We start from the raw sequence: 21,316 nt of genomic DNA, 5'->3' as shown, positions 1-21,316 counted from the left end.
TCCGCTCAAACTTACTTAAGCACATCTTAACCATTACTCCATCCCATTCCTCCATTCCTCATCCATTGCAACTTCATTTTGTGACTTTATATATGTATTTGTAGATGCTCATATCGTATATAAGATTCTATTTTCTTTAAGGTTAGTTCTCAGTTTTTACCCATCCATCCTATAAAAAAAAATGTGGTTGACAGTAACTCACGTCCCAGGCTTATTCACTTTAAGTGTGGTTATTTTTAATCTAAATGCATTTCATATTATGTAGGCTTAATTTCACTCACTGTGTAAATCACATATTTATCATTAATCACTGCTTTCCTCTCCTCCTCCACCCCTCCGTCTCTCCTCCTCCAGCTGGGTGTGCTACCAGTTCCCAGGTTACCGTGGTTACCAGTACATCATGGAGTGTGATCGTCATGGCGGCGAGTACAAACATTACAGAGAGTGGGGCTCCCATGCTCAGTCCTTCCAGGTGCAGTCGGTGCGTCGAATCCAGCAATGAGACCTGCAGCCGCCTCTCCCATCCTCTCACGCTTTACCTCCTCCGCCTCCTCCTCCTCCCTTCACCCAGTCATTCCAAGCTTTAGCCAGCTCTGTCAGACCTTAGTGAACTAAGTCTGACACTTTCTGGTGCTTCACAATGTTTACCGCACTTTTGTTTTGTTCTGTTGCCTAATAAAAAAAAAATGAAGAGAAATTTGATAAAAAAAGAAAGAAGTAAGGAAAGAAGAAAAACAGCCACTGAAGAGAAGCCCCTGACTGACGCCCCACTGAGGAGAGAAGAAGAGGAAGTTAAAGGCCTCATGGCGGCAGGATGATAATGTCACTCAGAGTCATTGCTCCTCATATTTGTGGGTAAACATGGCGCTACCAGTGATTAATAAAGAATGAATGGGCAACATGAAATAAAGAGAAATACAAGAGTATGCTGCTAAACTCCATGGTGCTCAGTTGTGATTCATTTTCATATTGAAATCACATCAAATGATGGTTTACACTGACTATTACCACTTGCTTTATATCTTAAACATAAAAAGGGGCTTACAAGTTCACGAGAAGCTTACTCCAAAGATGAGCGGTGTAAACTAGAATAATTCTTGTATAGTCTGGTGTGAGTGCAACTGGTTAATTATTAGAAATCATGAGAAGCAGTTTTTTTCCCATAATACCATCCCTTGATATCATTGTAACAAAAGAGTTACACTTAAAGAATTAAATCAACAAGTAAAGCAAAACAAACAAGTGAAATTTATTGTGGTTGCTCCACCCATACACACAACAAAAGCTTTTGCATAAAGGTTGCTGATAACAGTTAATAGCATAACAGCATTGATAAGAAAACCACACACTGAATTATATTGTAATTTAGTCACTTAGATCCTGAATGTTTGCATTACTGAGCGGTTAGAAGAATGAACTCAAAATATTGAAACAAAAACACTCAGAGCTCCATGAGAGAAAGATTCCTTTTGGAGTTTTTGGATGCCCCTGTTTTGTACAGTAATGGGAGCTGTATTTTATCTATGGAGTCATTAATAACAAAAATATATTAGGTATTGAGTTTCTAAAATATATAAAGAAACACACAACACTTATAAAGTGTTTGTGATAGTGGATGCTTATGGGTAGTGAAGTGTCAGTTGTGTGAGTGAGGCTTAAGTGAAAGAGGTTTTAACATGGTCCAAATAATCATCGACACTGCTCGAGTGTCTCATCTTTTTTGTTTTTGTTTTGTTTTGGTAATTTTAAATTTAATTCATGTAATTTAAGTGTACCATTTTCACTCTGTGCTATTAATTATGCAACATAAACTTTTCAGGATTTTTGAGTCATAAAACATACATATAACAAATCTGTACTGTAGTACAAAAATACATCTAATCACCTATATATTTATAAAAACAAAATATATTTATTATTTTATTAACATATAGTACAAACATTTTGACATTGTACAAGTTCAGGCAAGCCAATTAAAACAAGCACAATAGCAATATAAATGTCTGAACAAAATCTACAGGGAACCAGGGCAAAATATGTCAGTCAGCAGATGTATCAAAGGGAAAGAAATATTTTAAAAAGTAAATTATGTATTAAAATAAATAAATCCTACAGTAAAAACATACAAACAAATAAATAGGGATGTTAAGTTATCGGTAACTTTATGAACTTTATAACAAACTTATAACAATTATAATGTTGAAAATTGCTATATAAATAAAGTTTATTATTATTATTCCATTCATAACAAAAGGGTGAAATAAAATGCTTGTCATTTTACTCAAAAAGACAGAAAAATAATCTGTTTTTAAGAAGTTTACAAATAGCTCCTCCGATTAAGGATTCACTACCTAAATGTAAGTGCCAATAATTGTGCACAATTCACATCGACACACTCAGATGGTATTGCCAGGGAATAAATACACTCAAATGAATCACCATGGTCCATTTTAGAGGCTGTTATTAACTGCAGAAATTCTAGAAAAAAAGTAAAAAAAAACAAACAAAAAAAGTAAAAAAAAACAACAAAAACATGTAACGTATCTCTACCGGTCCACCTTAAATTTCTACATCATCGTGTAGCCCCGCCCCCTGTGAGAGGAGCGGAAGTAGATGGAAACAGACAGGCCAGACTGGCTCTGACAGCGAAAATACGTCTGTCGCTGGGGAGATAAAACACTCATCAAATATTCAACCCCGGCGTTTGTTGTTCAAACGGAAAGTCCGAATGGTTTAGAAGTAGAAGAAACATCAACATGGTCCGCGTTTGGGAGCATTTTTCGACGACGCCGAAACTACGGGTGTCACTTTTCTCCTTTCTTCTCTTTCTTGCAGTCTCCCTCGGTGACGACAGGCTGCACCGGACACGAAGCGTCAGCCCCTCGACGGAGGAAACGGTAGAAACTTACGACAAATACTACAATTATGATGACCTAACCGGGCGTTTACAGGCTTTAGCCCAGAAATACCCTCACATAGCTAACCTGTCGAGCATAGGGCAGTCTGTGGAGGGCAGGGAGCTCTGGGTGATGCGGATCACAAAGGACCCCAACACAGACACACCGGGGAAACCCAAATTTAAATACGTCGGAAACATGCACGGCGACGAAACCGTGTCCAGGCAGGTGTTGGTGTACCTTGTGGAGTACCTGCTGGCTAAATATGGGGAGGAAACGCGTATCACTGAGCTGGTGAACACCACGGATATTTATATCATGCCCAGCATGAACCCTGACGGCTTTGAGAAGTCCATAGAGGGGGACTGCAACGGGGACAACGGGGGTCGAAGCAACGCCAGAAATGTGGACCTGAACAGGAGCTTTCCCGACCAGTATGAAGGGACCAGGGTCAGTCCAGATAACGTCCCCGAGGTCATGGCTGTGATCAGGTGGATCCAGGAGAAAAAGTGAGTCTCTTTCTTCTATGAAACAAACACACACACACACACACTCCTGAGTACACAAAAAAACCCAATGTCCCGGTGTTTGAGGTCGACTGGCTCCAGTAAAACTTCCTCAAACACTTTTTAACCAATGTGTATCTCACAATGGAGGATTTGGAGAGTAACAAACATTCCTGTCAATGTGCAACTCAGTTCTTTGTCTCCATTAAGACCGCAGGGGGTAGCAGGTGTGACTTACTGCACTGGGACACCGTAATGGTATGGTATGTTAAAACAGAGGTTCACCTGGCAGTGCAGCTGACATGATCGGTTGATTTATCGATTATCGATTTATTTTCACAACCCCCCTCACAATAATTTAGTTAAAGTAAATCTTCTTCTAAAAATGCCAAACATGCCCAGTTCCCATTTCCTGTGTGCCTCTATGCTATCAGCTATCCAATCAAGCTGTAAATGCCAAAGAAAATCATTAAAAAGATAAAGAGATTAATCAATAATGAGAGTTTTTAGTTTCAGCCCTAATTTGGCAAACATTTTGGTCACTGAGTAACTCAGTTCCCCCTCAGTTTCCTTCTTCATTAGAGCCTCAGGAGGTGTGACTCATTATAGTCAGAAAAAACTTCTCTCCTGGCTGGAAGACACTTGGACTAGACTAGACTTCGACCCAACATGCACACAAATATTGCATTTCACATACAAAAAGGGAGTTTCCCTCAAAGTATTTAGACAGCATTGTTTCCCCATAGCTTTTTAAAGGAAAGGACCACACTTTATTAACTTTATTTGTATAGAATACTCCCATGCCTATATGTAGATTGAAAGAGTTGAAAGGGAGAGAGAGAGATCACTAAAGTAACTCCAATGGAGGAGATGGGGACAGAATCCAGTCCTTGTTCTGGCATTGTGAAGTTAGCCTGAGGTTCATTTGAGTTTCATCAGTCTGAGTTAGACAAATCAAGTGGTTATCTCCCAAAATGTCCAATGCATTTAGTGCCAAGGTCCCTCGTCTATGTCCTTTTTGGCTGCTTCTAAAATGTGCCATCGTCCTTCCAGATTCGTGCTGTCAGGGAACCTGCATGGCGGCACGGTGGTTGCCAGCTACCCTTTTGATGACTCGGCCTCCCACCAGCGGCAGGGCCACTACAGCCAGTCGGAGGACGACAGTCTGTTTCGCTTCTTGGCCCTTGTGTATTCCCAGAACCACCCCATGATGAAGACTGGAGAGCCAAATTGTCCCGATACCCCAGAGGAAACCTTTAAAGATGGCATCACCAATGGAGCACAGTGGTATGACGTGACTGGTAAGATGAGTCATGTTTCATTGATCTGATGCCTCGTTTAGTGTCTGATAACTCAGTGTTGTGGTTGTGTGGGTCACATCCTGTATGTTTCATATGGACTTCAATGTAGCGTCTCACCTTTTTGTTATTGAGCTAAAAGGTATAACTCTCTGTTGTGTTGCCATGGAGATAACAGAAGTGGAATTGGTGTGTTGTGTCTTTGAATGAAGATATTGTTTTGTAGTTTGTCCAGTCAGTGTTCTCTTATTTACCTCAAGTTTGATGTATTTGTTGTGGACAGCAGGAAAGTTAAGACTGCTGTTAAACGTATTTGTGAGGACAGTCTAACCTTCGTTGCTGCTCCCCCGTCTGAAAGCCAAGAATGTGACTTATTATTGTTGGACTGTGTGCAGTATATGTGGGTTCGTACGAGTTTTATACAAGCTACAACCTGCTTGTAGGAGACTCAGGAACAAATTACAATTTCCTATCAGACTTCAAGCTGTTGTCATGTGAAGGTTTTCTCTCATGGCAGATTAAGTAATGTTGAATAGTTGAACTGTTAGAAAAGCTGCTTAGAGGCAAATTCCACGATCATTATTTTTTCATCTAATAAGCTCATATAAAGTGCAACGTTAAGTTTGTTGTTACTGTGAGCACTGTTACACTCCATATAGCAGCACTGTGTACGTTGTTTATTTTTTAATTATTGACATTTATTTTATATGTTTTCTTTTTTGTTTATTTTGTTATTTTTATGCAGTTTTATTTATGATTGTTCATTTTGTTTTCATGTGTTGTTTCAATTTTGCTATTTGCTATTGGGCTGCATGTTTGTAGAAAGGTACTGTATAAATAATGTTGAGTTGTTGAGTCTCTGAATAATAGTTTTTTTTTTTAGCAGCGAAAGTAAATGCTGCCTTTACTTTTCTCCATGAGCTCCACTTCATTCAGGTTCAGAAACAGCTCTTCTCTGCATCACCTGGGCAGTAACCTGATCAGCATACTTTTGTTGGTTGTCCGACGGGTTTCCATGTGGTGATGTGAGGGGCTCAGCTTCAGGTTACCGCACTGCTTTTCTTGTTGAGATGTGCTTTGTTGTTGCAAATTTTAGGTAAGGGTAATTTCCCATGCATAGCATGCATGCACGTTGCGCTTTGGTTAGATTAAGTGACTTGACTGAACCAAAATTCTTCAGAAATGGCACCTTGTTTGCTTTCATGGTAATTCCTTTTCTTCTGTTTTACAAGTGTGTTTGATATTTAGTGTGTACATTTCCATCACTGGTGGTAATAATAATAATGATAATAATACAGACTAAAAGCAAAAGTATTTAATTTTTTAAAAACCTCTAATAATTAATTTACCTGCATCATCCCCCTAGATTTTATAATGTTTGTATTAAAACTGATTCATTTCAGGATTCCTTAAAACACCTGTATTTGTCCCAATTGCAGGTCACTTTAACGTGTTATCATGTCATTACATGTTTGTCTGTTTACCACCTGAAGCAGTAAATCATTACCAAAGCCACGAGCACACACACTGTGTAAATGTTGGCTGTAATTGTCATCCAAATCTAGAAGCACGGACTCTACTGAATGGCTGTTTTAGCTGAAGATTTCCCAACACAACAGCCAGTATTCAGGCAGAGAAGTTTCAGGCTGTAATAGAAGCCAGTTATTAAAGCTATTAGCACCAACAGTGTTCATATTTCAAGATAAACAGCAAAAAGTGTAAAACTGTTGAATGGACAAAGCCTGTATCTGTCCGTCATGTCTCAGTGGACGAAATGTCATTGCTAAAACTGGGCTAATGGCAGATGATGGAAATGGCCAGGACATTGTGTGACATAACGAGTGACCCAGGCGAAACGCCAGGACCAGGAGTCAGTTAACAGGACATTATTTGTGTGGCAGTCAGGTTTTGGAATGATGATTCAGCATAACATGTTATCTCGACTCATAATCTTTTGACACAGTATACAGCGTTCTTTACTGTTTAACTGTATTTTGGTTTCTGTAACCCTCAGTACATGAACTAGAGCACCCTGGTTTTGTTGTATAAAAATGTATATTGTGGGTTTGTTGTGTTTTTAGTGATTTTAAACTGGTCAAAATGTTTATGGGGTATTTGTTCAAAGCTGTAGGCCTAGGTTATTGTAATCCAGTATGTGTTAAAAGATGCACGTCCCTTCAAGAGAAGAAGAATATCATTTTACTGTATGGAAATACCGCTCTGTTGCTGTGATAATCTGAGGCCCTGGAAGTGCCTGTGAACGTTCACACTGGTGATAGTCATACCTTTACGCTGTGTCACCGTAAACTGCTGACAGTCCAGTGACAGTAAAACTCTCTTAAATAGTTTTTCCCTCCTGGATTACAGTATCATTATAAATGCTTGACAAGAAATAGGGTAATTTGTTATTGCATTGCAGTATCACTAAACCCTTAAGGTCATCCTGTATTATACACATCCCTGTGTCCTACACAGCAACTTCAGTTACTCGCTCTAACTTTTGCTCCATTGTCTGGGCTGTGGTTTCCTGCTAAGTTCAGGGCGTGCCACTGGATCCGGTACATAAACAGGATATTTAAGGTTGGTCTACGACCTCTGTGTTTGTCATGCTCTATCAGGATATGGGAGATGTTTACTTTAAAATGAATGGTACATTCGGTTTAAAAGGCTTAAAATAACAGGACAGTACCTAATGCCTTGTGACCTGGAGAAAAGAGTTTTATATTGTTGGCTGTTGCAGCCCTGGATGGATTTTGTCTTGCGTTATTTGCTCATCATTAGGAGGTGAGGATTTTTTTCAAAGCTTACGTTTTGTTTTGTTGACATAGCACCCTGCTGTCTCTGCTGCCACCGCAGAGGGTAAAAGCTCTAATGAATTACCCCGACACATCTCTACACCACCCGTATTCAAAATAATCTCAAAGGATGTGGTCCCTGTTGTTCTGTGTAAATGGTTGTACCCACCAGTTACTCTGGAAATATACAATGGGGAAGCCCATTCTTCTGTTCTGCCAGACCTGTGCAAAATTAACAACTGAAAAACAACTGAAACTTGTCCAGTGTGCCATTTTATAAGAGGTTATCACGTCTTCTAAAGTTTCCATTTACAGTGAATGCCCTGGCAGCCAGTTACCCTCGCTAAGTTTCAGACGGCTGAACAGCTGTCGCTTGACTGGCAATGACTCAGAAGAACTTGTGTTTGTCGTGTATATTTTGGTACGCCTGCTCTCAGAGCCAAGGCCTGTACCACATCACAGCCTGCGGCTCTTCTGTGATCCTTTTTTCCCTCAGTTTCCAAATTCTGCTAGAAATATAACTTTCAGCAGGATCTCAACATCAGGCAAGCAGATTAGATTGTTTAAAAATCGGCAGAAGTATAAATGTTTGGCAATTTAACCAAATGGTCAGTAGAAGCTGTAGAAGCTGTAGAATCCTCACAGTTTTGTTCAGTGATCGTAAAGTACTATACATAGGAATTAAATAAAACAGATAGCAGCACTGAAGCAGTACTCATTGCACTTTACGGCATATGTAGTACTGTCTGTGTGATCGCTAAAGCGTAGACCGACATTTATCAGTTGTGGTGTGTGTGATGTCTTCCTCATTAAGGCTGGTGTGAAGCTGGTTTCTTTGCTGAAGTTATTTGTCAGTGTTTGGTGTGTGAGCCCTTCACTTTTACTGTTCCAAAGTGGCAAATGGTGGCAGTTTCATTGAGTTCCAGTGGCCCCACAGCAGGCAGTCATGGCAACCCTCCAGCCAGGGAGGCTCTGGCTGCCTGCTCTCGCTGCCTGCTCTCGCTCCTGTGGGATGGCCAGCCGAACAGCCGAACAGCCTGCCCTTCTGTGTGTCTTTTTTTTGTTTGCCTTACTTGGGGGGGGGCTAGGGTGACCGGCGATCTGCAAATGTCATGGCTTGTTGCCACATTAAACACTGTCTTTAAATTGTGGCATTGAAGAGACAAAGACGGGCTCAAGCCTTTCAAGACAGAGCTGTCTCTCTTTTATTCAATCGGCCTGGCGCCAGTAGGGGTCAAACTTAGCTAAGAAGAGCATGTTTAGGAATTTACTTTATGATTACATGTTGCACACATCCGTTCCTGGATTTAGACACTTAAATTAAATGTGTTCTGCCATTACATTGCTGGCTTGTTATCTAGGAGGGATGCAGGACTACAACTACCTCTATGGAAACTGTCTGGAAATCACCATGGAGCTGAGCTGCTGCAAATATCCTCCTGCTGCTGAGCTTCATAATCAATGGGATCTGAACAGGGAATCTCTACTAGCCTACATGGAAAAGGTATAGATTGTAACTAAAAAAAGATTAATGATACATCAGCATTCATTTTAATGTATATTCTGTTTGTTTATTTAAAAGGATAATGCCATAATCAAATCTAGCCTGATATTTTTTGGCATACTATTGCTCCAGTTCAGCAACATGTCCTTTGTATTAACAATACATCTGTCTTCCAGGTCCATATAGGTGCCCGTGGCTATGTGAAAGATGCCATCAGTGGAGCTGCCCTCCCCAATGTCAGCATTGTGGTGGAAGGGATTCGCCACAACCTCACCACAGGGAAATATGGGGACTTCTATCGTCTCCTTATCCCAGGAACATACAACATCACCGCTGTGGTCCCAGGGTGAGTAATACTAATGAACTTTCTTCACCTAGCAGGTTTTTGAAAACAAAGGTTAGGCATTAAAGGACAACACTTAAAAATATTCAATTCAGTGATCTTTGAAAAACCAGTGAGCTGTTCTTTGCCTGTTTATTGTTGCCAGATCATAATGAACTAAGCAAAATTTGTAAACTGGCTCTCCACCATCTCCCTATCAAACAATGAAGCTCAGTCTCCATGTCTCAGCTAGATTTACCCACAAGTGCTGCCCTAAAGAAATGCATAACAACATAAATCAATTACTTCCTGTAGTAACACAGAGTAAGCTTTGTAGCTGAAGTGAAGAAAAATGTGTTTCATAAGTTCACTGGTGAATAACTTCCTGGAGGAGAGATTAAAAGATAACTGCACTGATGGTTTTTTGTCATGCAATCTGTGACATCTAAGTTTGGTTCTTCCTGGTGATTTTAAGGTGGAGCTGAAGTCCTCAAGCAGGTGTTTTTTTTCTGTACACAGGTACACACCAATGACAGTTCATGGTGTCCAGGTCCTGGAAGGAAAAGCCACAGAACTTAACTTCACCTTGGCACCTGTGGTCAGCGAGGCTGCAGGTAGCACCACTGTGACTGCATACTCCATGACATCCACCAATGATCAAAACATCCCCACCACCACTACCAACTCTTCTAACCCCACGGTGGTTCCCTCTGAGGAAAACAAGAGCAGCCCTCCTTTGCCTCCTCCTGAACACCAGCCCGTCCAGCCCCAGGAATTTCGTCATCACAACTTTGCAGACATGGAGCTCTTCTTGCGCAAGTACAGCAGCGAGTTCCCATCTATTGTCCACCTTTACTCAGTCGGCCGCTCTGTGAAAAACCTTGAGCTCTATGTGATGGTCATCTCAGACAACCCCAAAGTCCACGAGCATGGTATGTCTTAGAAAGTTGCTTAAAGGAGTTGCCAAGAAATACTTACTTTTGTTTACATATGTTGAAGACTTTAAATGTGTAATGTCATCTTTTATTAGGAATTCTTACTCTGACCTCCTTTTTTTCCTCCTATCAGGTGAGCCGGAGTTCAAGTATATAGCCAACATGCACGGTAACGAAGTGGTGGGACGAGAGTTAATGCTCAACCTCATCGAGTACCTGTGCCGTAATTATGGCACTGACCCGGAGGTCACTAAGTTGGTCAACAATACTCGCATTCACATCATGCCTTCTATGAACCCTGACGGCTATGAAGAAGCATCTGAAGGTAAGAGAAAGGAGCACACAAGTAACACTACCTGCACAGATGAAATGGAGACATGAAACATTAGACTATAATGCAGGTGTTAGGTATATTGCTTTGGATACACTAGCAAATGTGTAACATTACAGGTCTTGAACAGTAATTTAATCACTTAACTTACATTCTTTGAGTGTTTTTTCACTTGCAATGTGACCACACCACATTCATCACATTCATATACAGGGGAAGTCTCAACTGAGCACGTAGAAAGGAAGTATAGAGGAGGTGGAGCTGTGGTTGTGTACTTCTTCAAACATGAACATGCTGAGGTTACAGATACAAGTTGATGCTTAATCACTAGCACTTATTTCCTCACAGGTGATGTAAAGGGCTACAGAGGGCGCAACAACAGCAACAATTTTGACCTGAACCGCAACTTCCCGGACCAGTTTACCAACATCACAGAACCCAGACAGCCAGAGACTATAGCTGTGATGAACTGGCTGAAGAGCATCCCCTTTGTCCTGTCAGCCAACCTACATGGAGGCACGGTCTTATTTTGATCTTTTAGTGCTAAAGATTGTAATGTTGTATGTTTTAAGATGGTAACAAGACAAACAAAGTTTAAAGTTTAAAGTATTAGGCTAGATTATCCAGTCATCCAGTTATGCATATTATATTTAATTTTAACCGCCAATTCAGATGTCTTACTGATTTGTCTTATCTTTGTGTTGTGCAATGTAGGTTCCTTGGTGGTCAACTACCCTTATGATGATGACAGAAACGGGATAACTCAGTACAGTCAGTCGCCTGATGACAAACTCTTTCAGCAGGTGTCTAAAGCCTACTCACAGGTAACTGGACACTGTTGCTGGATCTGTTTCAGGTTGGAACACTGTCTGCATGTGGTTTCATGTTATAATTGAATATAATATGTGGACAGGGCTGATAAAAGCCACTGACTGTGAAATCTGAGGAGAGACGAGGTTTGAAAACTTGACTACAACAGTGCTCATTGTTGAGTTCTCACTTGTGTGTAATGTTCGTGCAGGAGAATCCTCTGATGCACAATGGGCACCCTTGTGAGGACCTGTACCCTGATGAATATTTTGAGGATGGCATCACCAATGGTGCCAATTGGTACAATGTTCCTGGTACGCCTACGTCTTCCTTTACTACTCACCACATTCATTTTTTCCACAGAAGATCAAAGCACCCTTTTCTATGTGAGGTGTTTAGTTTATTCACAAAATCAGGAAAAGTTATTTTTATTTAGAAAGTAAGTTCTTTGGACAATTCAGATTTCTATTTTATAGCCTCAAAATACACAGAAAATTGATATTTATGTTTTATTTACAAGTTTAGTCAGTTGGTTATAAAATAAAGAAATAAAATTAGCTACCGTAGTTGTAGGTCTCAGTGTTCCTAGTTCTTCAGTAAAGGACACAATATTGTAATTACCTATTGGAGATATAAAGTAAATCTGCCACATTTTGACTCTTTAAGCCTGTGCGCAGTTGACATTTAATTAAAGCCCTTGTAATTCTGACAGTGCCCTGCAGTGGTACAGCAAAGGACAGGTTTGACTTGGTGACACTGAGAATAAAATGCTACGAAACAACACATAGATTGTACCACCTTTCACTGGGATTTATTTTTCTCTAACCCTTAACCTAAGCTATCATAGATGCTACAGTGGCTTTAAGTGAAAGCTTTCAAGTTTGTGTCTAAAGTGGCTCTTTTTCTCCAGGTGGCATGCAGGACTGGAACTACTTAAACACCAACTGTTTTGAGGTGACCATTGAGCTGGGCTGTGTGAAGTACCCCATGGCCAAAGAGCTGCCAAAATACTGGGAACAAAACCGACGAGCATTACTTCAGTTTATTGACCAGGTAATAAACACAAATATTAATATTACATTGAGCTTTCTCCTCACTTTACTCAGTATTGCATCTACTCACGTTTATGTGGTTTTGTGTCTCTGTAGGTCCACATTGGAGTAAAGGGCACAGTCTCTGACAGTGGGGATGGTACAGGAATTCCCAATGCCACCATTAGTGTGGAGGAGATAGACCACAACATCACCACGGCTCATACTGGAGACTACTGGAGACTGCTGGCCCCCGGGACTTACTCTATTACTGCCTCCGCACATGGGTGAGGTTTGGATTTCAGAGGGAAGAACGAACAAGAGAATTTACCATGACGTTTCTGTATGTTTTCTGTATTTTGCATCCAATGCTATTAATTTTAATTTAATATATCTGTTGTCCAGATATAAATCTGTGAGGACATACGCCACAGTCTCAAAGCATGTAGCAGAGGTGGTGGACTTCAGACTCACACGTATACACTCAGACCCAAATGGCAAGCCTCTCGAGGGCCCCCAGCCCACACAGAACCCATCTGAGAAGGAGTTCCAGAGCTTAATCAAGGACCTCTCTCTAGGCCAGGGTTTGGAGCAGTTGGTCAAGAACACAGCCACAGAGAACAGCTTCCGCTACAGACGCTACAACGAGATGGCGGCCTTCGTGAGAGGCCTCACGCTTAACTTTCCCAAAATTACATCTTTACAAAGGTAGGGAGACTTTATCTTTCCACAAAGCTCTCATCCTAGTTAAGTATATCCTGTCAAGTTATTTAAGGTCAATGCTGTCCAGATCTGCTCTGTGTGGCATAACTTCAGTTACTTCTCTTAAAATACGGACCTATATTCTGGTTTCTTCTCTTCTGTGTCCAGTTTGGGTCAAAGTGTGGAGTTTCGAACTATCTGGGCTCTGGAAATCTCCAACAAACCAGGGGAAGCTGAACCGTCTGAGCCCAAGATCCGCTTTGTAGCAGGGATCCATGGCAATGCCCCAGTGGGCACAGAGCTTCTGCTGGAGTTTGCTGCCTTCCTGTGTATCAACTATGGCAAGAACCCAGTCATCACCAGGGTGAGTTTTGGGGCCCCTCGGGAAATATAGTGTTTGATAGCTTGGTCTATATGTATCAACTGTGTTCAGCATGATCTTTGTTTTTTAAAAAGAAGTAAATTTTTCTCAGTCTGTATCGTAATTTTGTCTTGACTGGAAAGAACCAGTCACAGTAAATACAGTAGTACTAATAGTAGTATAGTTCAGCCATGTCTGTAATTGTTTCTTCTCCATTTATCTTCACTAGCTGATCAATGAGACCCGGATCGTCATCGTGCCCTCTATCAACCCAGATGGACGAGAACTGGCTGTTGAAAAGCAGTGCACCTCCACCCAGGGCTTGAGCAACTCTCATGGCAAGGATCTGGACACAGACTTCTTCGGTGAGTCGTATGGATTTGTGTATGAAACTGAATGAGAGAGAGAGAGAGAGAGAGAGAGACTAACAATGATGGTTCAGTCTGATTATTCAATATACAATTCTCAAAGATTTGTTTTGAATGTAACAATTTCTTGTACATACACTTGCCATAAAAAGCTAAGCATGCTCTAACAAACTAAATTTTCTGTCTATCTGTTTACCTCCTTTCTTAGGCAATGCATCTCAGCGTTTGGTGGAGGCCCAACCAGAGACCAGAGCGATGATGGAGTTGATTCTAGACAGGGGCTACACTTTGTCTGTAGCCCTTGATGGAGGCTCCCTTGTTGCTACGTACCCTTATGACAAACCTGTCCAGTCTGGTAAGTATGCAGAGAACTGCTTTTTGTTTGAATACTTATTCAGAAATAATGCCTTGCTAGGTTATATAATATATAGTATATTTACTCAAAAAACCCCTTTTATTTTGTGTTAAATCTGGCCCCCCTGTGGACAAAAACACAGTGGTGTTTCTACCATCTTGTTTCATGGATTTCAAAGGGAAAGTGACCCAATCCGACCCCTGGCAGGCATTAAGAACTATATAGAAATACCAGTCTTCTCACTGATGGCCTTGTTAGTTTATGTAGGTCATATCAAGGCATCAGTATTAAATTAAAACAGATTTATAAGCAGTTTAGAAGTCCTTGTAGTAAATTTAAGATTTTAAAATCAGTTAATCTAGATGAAATGGGACCACTGTTATGATTGCACACGTCATACATCTAGCATGTTAAGTCCAGAGCAAATTATCTTGACAACTTGTGGCCAGATTAAAGGAAAATTTGGTATGGATATGCATGTTGCCATGAGGATAGATGAATGATGATGTGTTTACCTAACCACCATAAGGCCAAATCTTCCATACACTGTACTATGTATTCAAGAGACATCAAAATCTAATTGGCTGATTTACATGACATTTACTGTTCATGATCCCAACGGATCCCAATTTGACACTCCATGAATGTCTCCACATTATCAACTTTATATTATATGTCGAAGTGGCTGATTACCATGAAATTTGCCGAAATAGAAGTTATACTCCAAGAGAATAAAAGACGCTAAATCCTCTCCTCTAGCACCACCCTGAGGACAAAATATGATATTTATAGACCCACCTTATTGATAAAATAAAATGATACTATAAACCTATTTAAAGTAAACAGTCACTTTTGTTCTTGTGTCCAACACTTCAAATAATGTCTGGATGCCACTCGTGGGGCTTTACACTGTTTTGTTTGTAACTTAAAATGTTGGTAAATGCAGTCACAGCACTAATGTACTTTTCCTTACAGCCTACAGGCTGACATGACAGGCTTTTCAGTTGTACTTATAAACATTATATAACAGCAATTTTCAAAGAGTAGGACAAATGATAAACCAACAAACACTGTTTAATAGAACTAAATTCTGCTGTGTGGTTTTGTTTTAATCTTTTTTTTTTTTTTTTACAGTTGAAAATGAGGGTACATTGAAGTACTTGGCAAGTGTTTATGCCAACAACCACCCCAAGATGCACCTCGGGGACACTGGATGTTCAAATAATGGGCAGAGTATGTAACTTAAGCACTATGAATAATTCTTGCTCTCATGTCACCAGTCGTATGAATATGGGCACTTAAGATGATTGTGGATAACGACTAATGGAACTTTTCTTTTACTCAGTGGGCAACATCCCAGATGGAGTCATGAGGGCAGCAGAGAGACAAAGTCACATGGGGAGCATGAAGGTAAGTCTGTGCACTGCAGTGTCTGTGATAGCAGTTAAGATGGCCTCCAAGCTGCTGCTATGTAGTGAGTTTTTACCAAATATGACCTGAAATGAAAAAGCTCACTTCATGTTTCAGCTCAGTAAACAGTTTTGAGACCCTAACTGTTAGTTTGGAGAGCCCTGGTCTTGTGTGCTATCTCATGTTTACGTGTCCTCCCAGGACTTCAGCATGGACTTTGGCCACTGTCCAGAAATCACAGTGTATACTGGCTGCTGTTTGTTCCCTTCTGCTGAGCATCTGGCCACACTCTGGGCTGAGAACAAGAAGGCTCTCCTCAGCATGTTGGTGGAGGTATGATGTAATATTTTATCAACACAACATGGACACTGTTAATAGACTTGTTCATTTTACTAAGTATAGATTTTGAACATTTGTATGACTTGAACTTTTGTGACTAATCTTAAATGAGATATTTTCAGTTATTTAACATGATAATTTTTCCCCATCACCTTCCAGCCTTAAATTTTCCCTCTATTTCTACCCAATCCAGGTCCATAAAGGGGTGCGTGGCGTGGTCAGGGACAAGAGTGGAAAGCCTATTGTTGGGGCGATCATTGTACTGAACGGTGGAGTGAGAGTCTTTACTGCAGAAGGCGGCTACTTCCATGCGCTGCTGGCTCCTGGCAACCACAACATTGAAGCTGTTGCTGATGGTTACCAACAACAACGTCAAGAGGTACACCGTTATACACATACAATGTATTATGCAGACTTGGAATGACGGGGCTTAAAAAGTTTATGAGGCCATGAAAAATTTTGAAGGTGTGGCACAAGAAGCATCGAATGGGGATGATAATACAGAGTAGAATAAAATACTTACAATGTTTGGTTTTGAATATTGATTTTATGAAGGCAGAAATCAGCTGTGCCCTGGTTGCAACCACATGTTGAACAGGTGGAGACACACACATTATCTTAGTGGTTGACAAGCTTACAAACAAATTATTTGATATACTTTGAAACACTCTGGATGCAGTTTAGGTGGATGCTTTTGATATTTTGGCTTCTTAGGTTTTGCATAATTTGACTTTGTTGAAGTGTTTTTATAAAGAGGAGCTTCTTTGCAAAATGTCAACCATTTGACATCAATTTCTTTCAATAAACATTCGAAATATAAATTTCGCCACTCTATGGCCTAAATGAAGTATCAAGAGACATAAATTAAAAAAAAGGCACACTCATGTCCGAATGTCTTTGAGAGTATATTACTTTGTTTCCCCATTACCGTCTATGTCTATGACAGGTGTAGGGCGGAGCACACAAAATCTCTCAATCACCTCCACCTTTCCGTTTGGCTGCTCGAAAATCTGAAGCGTGGGGTAGGCCAGCTCTTTAAACAGATGTTCCTTAATGTTGCGCCCCTGCTCCAGACTGTAGACTGTGAGCTTCCCACAAGGACTAAAGAGCAAGGGATCCACCACTGAATGATATGTCTGCTGGTACTCTGGTACAGTGAAGCCGTGGATCATCAGAGGTCCTGGCTGACTAGTTGATGCGTTGCTGTAGGTCGTCTCTTCAGTAGTGAGGGCTCCGTTGCTGTGGGGCAGTTTGAGGTCTGGAAGAACAGCGGCGTTCCTTATATACTTGTCATCCAAGGGTTTCTGGGGTTCGGCGTCACTCTGCTTACACACAAGGTCCAAATCGTAACTTGGGGCCAACATGCATTTCCTCTCTTTAATAGTCTCCCCATATTTCTTAGGACACCGAATACTCTGCCTCAGTCCATAGGGGCGCATTTCATTCCTCTGGAAATTAAAGTGACATTACTTTTAGTGGATTTGGATACTTAGGTTCTTCTGTGTGTTGATGCCAGATAACAAACAGCAAACAGCAAACAATATTGACAAAAAAAAGGAGGAAAATTAGGATCAAGACGTGCACTTACTCTTTGGCAACAACTCTGGGTGTGGGTTCAGACAACATTACTGAATCAGGTCTGAAACCACATGGTTTCCTTGTTTCCTGAGCTTTAGGTCTAGTTTCGCTTTTTTTTTTTAAACTGCACTTAAATAATGAATAAACAAGACACTTCACTGGTTACGGAGAAAAGTCAAGCAAGTTACAGAAGGTGAATGCTGAGATTCTTGTGATTTACCTCTCAGAAGATAGCAGAGTAATTTTTGATTTTTATGAGCCAGCACTCAAATCCTATTTTAAACATAAAGACAAGGTGCAGGAGATTATACTAAGCAGTCACACCTGCAAATGAAGTTTGCTAATTAGGCAATTAACAACCCCTCTTCTGTAGGGAGCTTCAGCAGACAGCTCAATGTCTTTTTTTCTTTTTGTTGTTGCATTTTGAGTGTCGTCTAAGTTAGTAAAGGAGTAAATTTAGTAAAAGAACAATAGCAAAAAACAATAACATTTTATTATTTGAATGAAAATGGTTGCAGTTTATATTTAGAGGCTACCACATCCAAAATAAGTACAGAAAGAAAGAGTTTGATTTTTACATAGAATTCCCCGATTTAGAAATGTTGCTGTTATACAGTCATCTTCCCAACATTAATGAAATCTGACCATGTTTCAGGAAGGCTTACAGACTTACTAAATTTCTATTTTTTTTCTGTGTTGCAGGTGGTGATATCTTCCTATGAAGCTGCTCGCTCTATCATCATTGAGTTTGACATGGATAACAGCATCTTCGGCCTGCCCAGAGAGTTTGTGGTGGCCAGTGCAGGTAAGCATGTGGATGAAAGGCCTGTTGTAACCAGTGTTGACTATATGCATTATGTGACATGTCCACATAAAAGTATTCCAACTTGTAGTTTCATGTCGATGTCTTGATTTAATGTTGCTAAAAACCTTTTAACAGTTACCATACTTTGTAGCTCTTACGATGCAACTCTTTGTTTGAAAATTGTCCTTGTCAGTACTGAACTCCCAGTTCAGTACTCAGTTGTTGACAATTTCATGTTTAGTGTGCTTAATCATCAAAACTAAATGGGAATCTGATTACTCCGTTGTCAGATGTGTGATGTTATAATAGCCTTTGTAATATTCGCCCAGCTGGAAACTGTATGCAGACTTGATGAATCGTATATTTCTCTTCCTCCTTGCAGCTGCCTCCATGACGGCATTGGTGGTGACGGCGTGCATCATCTGGTGTGTGTGCGCAGCAAAGTCTAATCGCCAAAAAGACGGCTTCCACCGTTTACGACAGCACCGAGATGAGTATGACGATGAGATTCGGCTCACTTCTATGGGCTCCAAGAAGTCGCTACTTGCCCACGAGTTTCAGGACGAGAGTGAAAGTGACGAGGAGACACTGTATGCCAACAAAATCTGAAAAGTGTTGTACTAATTTGGCTGTTGGCTCCACATTTTATTTTGATCTCCACTTTTTAATTTAACCCCTGGTCACCAAGGAACTGGTTGAACTCTAGGCAGCATCTCTGTCTCTCTTTATGTCTGAGATAAGAGAGCGATAAAGACACTTTGTTCTGTTATACCATCAAGTTCTGAGGCCTCACTCCCCACCACTCACTTATTAGTGGTACTAAATTAATAAAAAGAGAATCCTGCTGGTGTCTGGACTGAAGGGTCTCTACCTGACTGGATCAGGAGGAAAAAGACAAACAAGGTGATGGAAAAGAGAAATAGGTTTGTTCCACTGTGGCCCTCATCTGTCCAGGTTTTGAGGCCCACAGCTCTTTTATTTCCGAGCCACGCAAGAATGCTCTTTTTAGACCACTACCTGTCCTGCCTGGTTAAGGGGTTCCAGCCGATAAGTCCAAATAAACTATTGTTTAGTGGATGTATAATGAACTCTGGATGCAAGTGCTTAATCTCACACAACCTTCCCACTGATATGATGCATTGTTTTCAATAATGCATTAAGTTATAAAATTAAAAAATGATTCTTTTCAAGACAGCATTGCCACATTTGAAGTGTCCGAGCCTTTTGGAGACTGAATCCAATACTGTGCCTTGGCTTCTGCAAGTCCGCTTGGGCTTTAGTATGTAACAGAAAGCAGCAACATAGTGAAAAGATTATACTTGGTCCATGTTGGAATATTATCCATCCTATACTCAGGTGGTAGGAACGTTGCACAGTTGACTCTATGCTGGCCGGCCTGGGTTCAGTAGTTTTTGTATTTTTCTTGGGAATTTTGGCCAAAATCACAATGGGGGAGAGAGCTTATCAAAAGCTTTAAAGCATCAGGGAGACTTTAAAAATGAAATGCTTGAATGAAACACTTCCCAGTAAGTGCAAGGTTCTCTAATGCATCAGTCACTTGCACTAAATAGAAGGCAAGGATTGACCTATATCATTGGCCAGGGAAAAAAAAACTCCAAACTATGTAATCATAAGAAGAATGTATTTGTTGTTTTTCCCTTTATTGTTTGTTAAACTATAGGTTTTGTTGTAGGGCAATTTCTGTACATGGAAAGTTACTGCTGACTTTCATGCATGTCACATTGAGTCTGTGCCCTGTCTGTGTGCATTTTCACCATGTCTATAATTTCTCACAAGGAATATCAATTCTGTTTTTATTCCCACAGTTTAACAGTGCTTTGGAATGCAAAGGTCATACCAGGGTTGTCCGTCCATTAATGATCAATGCCAGAGCCACCTGTACTACATGATTTAAAGGTCCAGTGCAAAGAAATTCCCATTTCCCAACTTTTCTCAACTTATTCTAAAGCAAAGGGCAAATTTGCAATCCATTCGACTGTGAAATGTAACTGACCTTTCGAGTTGAGACCCTATTTGTCACACAAAACATTAAAAGCTACTCAGTATATAACAACCATTGTGGTATAAATTTAGTTTGAGGGTTGATATGCACTGCTAGAGAGGCTCTAAATCAAAGGTGTGCAGAGATGGAAGAGAAATGGAGTTAATAGAAGAAAGGAAAAAGTAAAAGATGTGTTCCTGTGTAATCCTGTGCTAAAATGTCCAACATGGCATAGAATTTTACTTTAAGCATCTTCTAGCTTATCAGACGAACTGCCGAAAACCACATGTGATGTTTTATTTGCATCTGAAATCCATGTGTAACGATTCCTAACTGAATTAAAGTTCTTGCACTGGATCATTAAAATCAGATCTTAGATTGGGAATGTTATGCGTGTTTTTCACCACATACAAGCTTGTTCAAGACTTTGCCTTGGTTTCCAGTTACTTTGAGAAGAGATTTATTTTCTTCTCCTTTAAACAAATACAAACAGCTGTCATCATCATCACAAGTTAAACCTGATATCTGTGTAGAGAGACAGTTTTGTATATTTTTCTTTCCTATGCTGTATCTGAGTGCGTGTGTATGAATTTTGAAAGTTGAGCGTGTGTCAGGGTCACGCAGTGATGAGAAGATTTTATATAAACTGGAATCAACTGTTAATAATGTTTGCCAATTGTGAATGGGAAAACAAATGCAATTCATGTTAACCATGAATATGCACAGAAACTCAAAACAATAAAACATCTTACAACTTCTCTCTTGCTTTTGTGTCGCATTCTTTCGATAGTATCGTTTTGTGACACTTCAATAGATCGTCAAGCCAAAGAGTCCTTGATGTTGGAAAAAGAAGCTGCACTGGGAGGGTGGGATTTATAGGATCCAAATTGCATCAAAAGATAACAAATATTGTTAAAATATAAAAGGCTGATTGGGTCAAGTGTAGTCTTTTGACAAACTGCTCTGT

General features: G+C 40.3%; 2 protein-coding genes across 2 annotated transcripts in view; both read left to right on the top strand.

The window, feature by feature from the left end:
- cryba1a (crystallin, beta A1a) overlaps positions 1 to 924 on the top strand; it is a 2,767-nt gene extending 1,843 nt beyond the window's left edge. The window contains exon 6 of the mRNA XM_035680120.1: positions 355 to 924. Within this exon, the coding sequence (XP_035536013.1) occupies positions 355 to 502 (148 nt within the window). The 3' untranslated portion in view covers positions 503 to 924. The remainder of the gene's footprint in view (positions 1 to 354) is intronic.
- A 1,832-nt stretch (positions 925 to 2,756) lies between these two features.
- cpda (carboxypeptidase D, a) lies at positions 2,757 to 21,107 on the top strand. The gene is made up of 21 exons (XM_035679544.1): positions 2,757 to 3,406; positions 4,457 to 4,704; positions 8,858 to 9,000; positions 9,177 to 9,346; positions 9,842 to 10,254; positions 10,391 to 10,582; positions 10,937 to 11,104; positions 11,303 to 11,412; positions 11,610 to 11,712; positions 12,309 to 12,451; positions 12,547 to 12,716; positions 12,835 to 13,137; positions 13,300 to 13,495; positions 13,722 to 13,857; positions 14,069 to 14,215; positions 15,350 to 15,448; positions 15,561 to 15,625; positions 15,827 to 15,958; positions 16,158 to 16,343; positions 18,245 to 18,347; positions 18,730 to 21,107. The coding sequence occupies exons 1-21, from the start codon at positions 2,757 to 2,759 to the stop codon at positions 18,954 to 18,956; spliced, it is 4,104 nt and encodes a 1,367-aa protein (XP_035535437.1). The 3' UTR covers positions 18,957 to 21,107.
- Positions 21,108 to 21,316: the final 209 nt, after the last annotated feature.

The sequence above is a fragment of the Morone saxatilis genome, unplaced genomic scaffold, assembly GCF_004916995.1.
Source record: "Morone saxatilis isolate NCDOM2014 unplaced genomic scaffold, NCSU_SB_2.0 Contig8, whole genome shotgun sequence".
Taxonomy (NCBI): Eukaryota; Metazoa; Chordata; class Actinopteri; family Moronidae; genus Morone; species Morone saxatilis.
Note: the sequence above shows the minus strand (reverse complement) of the source record. Positions and strands in the feature narration are given on the sequence as shown.